At 43.2% G+C, this 3,374-nt stretch overlaps 1 protein-coding gene across 1 annotated transcript in view; it reads left to right on the top strand.

Annotated features, from left to right (window-relative positions):
- Positions 1-3,374, top strand: part of Sp1 (Sp1 transcription factor) — a 29,254-nt gene that overhangs the window by 20,075 nt on the left and 5,805 nt on the right. The window contains exon 4 of the mRNA XM_029469529.1: positions 460-625. Coding sequence (XP_029325389.1) covers positions 460-625 — 166 coding nt within the window. The remainder of the gene's footprint in view (positions 1-459; positions 626-3,374) is intronic.

Genomic DNA, 3,374 nt, shown 5'->3' on the forward strand with positions numbered 1-3,374 from the left:
TGACTCAGTTCCTTTATCTAGAGAAAGAAAAAACCGCAAGTGGTGGCACACGCCTTTAATCCCAACATTTGGGAGGCAGAGGCAGGCGGATTTCTGAGTTGGAGGCCAGCTCAGTCTACACAGTGAGTTCCAGGACAGCCAGGGCTACACAGAGAAACCCTGTCTTGAAAAACAAACAAACAAAAAAAGTTTGAAAAGAAAAAAGATCGTGCTATGAGTGTGATGTATCAGTGAGATTTTCTTCTTTAATTTAATTTTATTTTTATTTTTTTATTTTTTATTATTTGAGACAGGGGTGTTTTGTGTGTGTGTGTGTGTGTGTAACCTTGCCTCTCCTTAGAGTCCCTCTGTAGACCAGCCTGGCCTCAAATTCACAAGAGGTCCACCTGGCGCTGTTGTGAAATTTCTGTAGCTATTTTGTTCTGCCCTTTCACCTTTTTCCTTGTCTTTTTATTTCAGGTGATCATGGAACTCAACTTGGTCTTCATGGATCTGGTGGTGATGGGATACATGATGAGACAGCAGGTGGAGAAGGAGAGAATAGCTCTGACCTCCAACCCCAAGCTGGTCGCAGGACTCGTCGGGAAGCATGTACATGCCCCTATTGCAAAGACAGTGAGGGAAGGTGAGTTCATTTTCTTGATTATAGAATTTTTCTTTGCTTTCTTTTTCCTTTCTTATAGAAATATGAGGAAAAAATGATAGGAGAGGACTGGAGAGATGGCTCAGTGGTTGAGAGCACTAACAGTTCTTCCAGTAGTCCTGAGTTCAATTCACAGCAGCCACAAGGTGGCTCACAACCATCTGTAGTGGGATCCCAAGTCGTCTTCTGGTGTGTCTGAAGACAGTGACAGTTGTAGTCACACATGTCTGTAGTCCCATGTTGTGTGACAGACTTTTCCTGGGGAGGTATAATAAGTACATGTGTCTATTTTTTTGTTTGTTTGTTTGTTTTTTGAGACAGGGTTTCTCTGTGTAGCCCTGGCTGTCCTGGAGCTCACTTTGTAGACCAGGCTGGCCTCCAACTCAGAAATTTCCCTGCCTCTGCCTCCCAAGTGCTGGGACTAAAGGCGTGCGCCACCACACCCGGCACATGTGTCTATTTAACCCCACATAGGGAGTATATAAATAAAATGAGGGTTTTAAGATAAAGTTGAGAACATGACTATGACTGCTCCAAGGTGTGGTTGAGGGGAACGTTTTTATTAAAGAGGTAGGGTACAGCCAGGCGTGGTGGTGCACACCTTTAATCCCAGCACTCGGGAGGCGGAGGCAGGGAAATTTCCGAGTTGGAGGCCAGCCTGGTCTACAGAGTGAGTTCCAGGACAGCCAGGACTACACAGAGAAACCCTGTCTCAAAAAACAAAAAATAAAAAATAAAATAAAATGAGGTAGGATACAGCCAGAGGCACTGAAGAGTTCAGAGCAAGGAAAGAAAGTAGTAGACTAAATAACGACCAGTAGATTGGACTTGGCCATAAGGGAGAGAGAATGTGGTAGAAAGTGAGAAAGATAAATGAGAGGCAAGAGAGCACCTGTCTAAATGGTGGGAATGATAAGCTTAGGGAGGGAAGATTATAAACTGGAAAAGTTTAGGGTAGGGAGCAGGGTGAGAAGAGTTAGAATGGACTTTAACAGGTATTTGCAACATGTATTGTATTTTTCTGTTTTGGTTGGTTTTTGTTTTCTGAAACAAGATCTCACTATTGGACCTCTCCTGCTTTAGCCTCCCAAGTGCTAGGATTAAAGTCACTTGGTCTGCCAAGCTCAGCAGCTTTTATTTTATTGTTTGTTTTTGAGATGGTCTCTTTACGTAGCCCTGGTTATTCTGGAACTCACTATGCAAACCAGGCTGGCCTTGAATTCTGAGACACTCCTGCCTCTGCCTTCCCAGTGTTCTGGTTAAAGGTGTGAGACCACACCCAGCCCCTGTAAACGTAACTTATTCACCAGATGTAATTGTCCTTTAAACTAGGGCTGGAAGCCTTCAGCCTCTGAGATTTACTGCTGAGTAAGCTCCTTTTTGCTGGCTCAATTCAGCTACTCTGACTCAGAACTCCCCTCCAAGCTGACTGATTCAAATGGGCTTCTTTTTGCATCTCACTTAATTTCCCTGCTTTACCTCAAACTAACTAGCAATCTGTTCTAATCTTTTGACTCCTTCTTATTCTCTAGCTTGTTCTGTCTTTTTTAATTTTTATTTATTTTTTTAGTATTTATTTATTTATTATATGTAAGTAAACTATAGCTGTCTTCAGACACCCCAGAAGAGTGCATCAGATCTCATTACAGATGGTTGTGAGCCACCATGTGGTTGCTGGGATTTGAACTCAGGACCTCTGGAAGAACAGTCGGTGCCATCTCTCCAGCCCACTTGTTCTGTCTTTAACTGTGTTTAGCTTATTATAACTCTCTTCAACCTGTCTCTGTGGGGGAGGGGAACCTCTCCCTGTAAAACTGCCTCTGAATTCCATTAACTGAATAGAACTGACTAGAACTCAAGAGATAAGCTTGCCTCAGTCTCCTAGGATTAAAGGCATGTCTATATCCCAGCCTGTCTTCCAATGGAGAGGGCATAGTGAGTTCTCGGATCACATAGACCTAGAGGATCTTTGGATATGATCTCTTGCCAGAGTGGCCACGTTCTGAATTATAATTCTTCTATAAGCTCCTTATTTTAGTTTACATGGAATCAGATGTTACATCTCCTATCTTGGCCTTGAGTTTTTAGTTCTTGTGCTTCTGTCCCTCAAGTAGCAGAGATTACAAGGAGAAGCCTCCATGCTTTTCTTTCACCCTTCATATTTAGGCCTGAAGAAGTGGCTCATTTTGTTTATTTTAGTTTTTCAAGATAGGGTATTTATTTATTTATTTTTATGTAGCCCTGGCTGTTGTGGAAGACCAGGCTGGCCTTGAACTCAGAGATACACCTGCCTCTGCCTCTTGAGTGCTGGAATTAAAGGCGTGCGCCAGCACCAGCATCAGCATAAAATTCGTAGCCTCCCATAAGAAAAGCAAACACTTACTGCTCATGCACATAAAAAATAATAAAAAGAGAGCATGGGCTAATAGGATAGAACTTTGTGCAAAAAAAAAAAAAAATGCATGTAAGAGAGTCAGTGAAGCTAGATTTGTTGGTGACACAGATCTGCTGCCACAGTACTTGGAAGGTATAAGCAGAAAAATTGCAGAGTTGAAGCCCGTCTAATCTAAAAGTCAATTTAAGACCAGCATGAGCCGGGCGTGGTGGCTCACGCCTTTAATCCCAGCACTCGAGAGGCAGAGGCAGGCGGATTTCTGAGTTCGAGGCCAGCCTGGTCTACAAAGTGAGTTCCAGGACAGCCAGGGCTACACAGAGAAACCCTGTCTCGAAA

The sequence above is a fragment of the Mus caroli genome, chromosome 15 (assembly GCF_900094665.2).
Source record: "Mus caroli chromosome 15, CAROLI_EIJ_v1.1, whole genome shotgun sequence".
Lineage (NCBI taxonomy): Eukaryota > Metazoa > Chordata > Mammalia > Rodentia > Muridae > Mus > Mus caroli.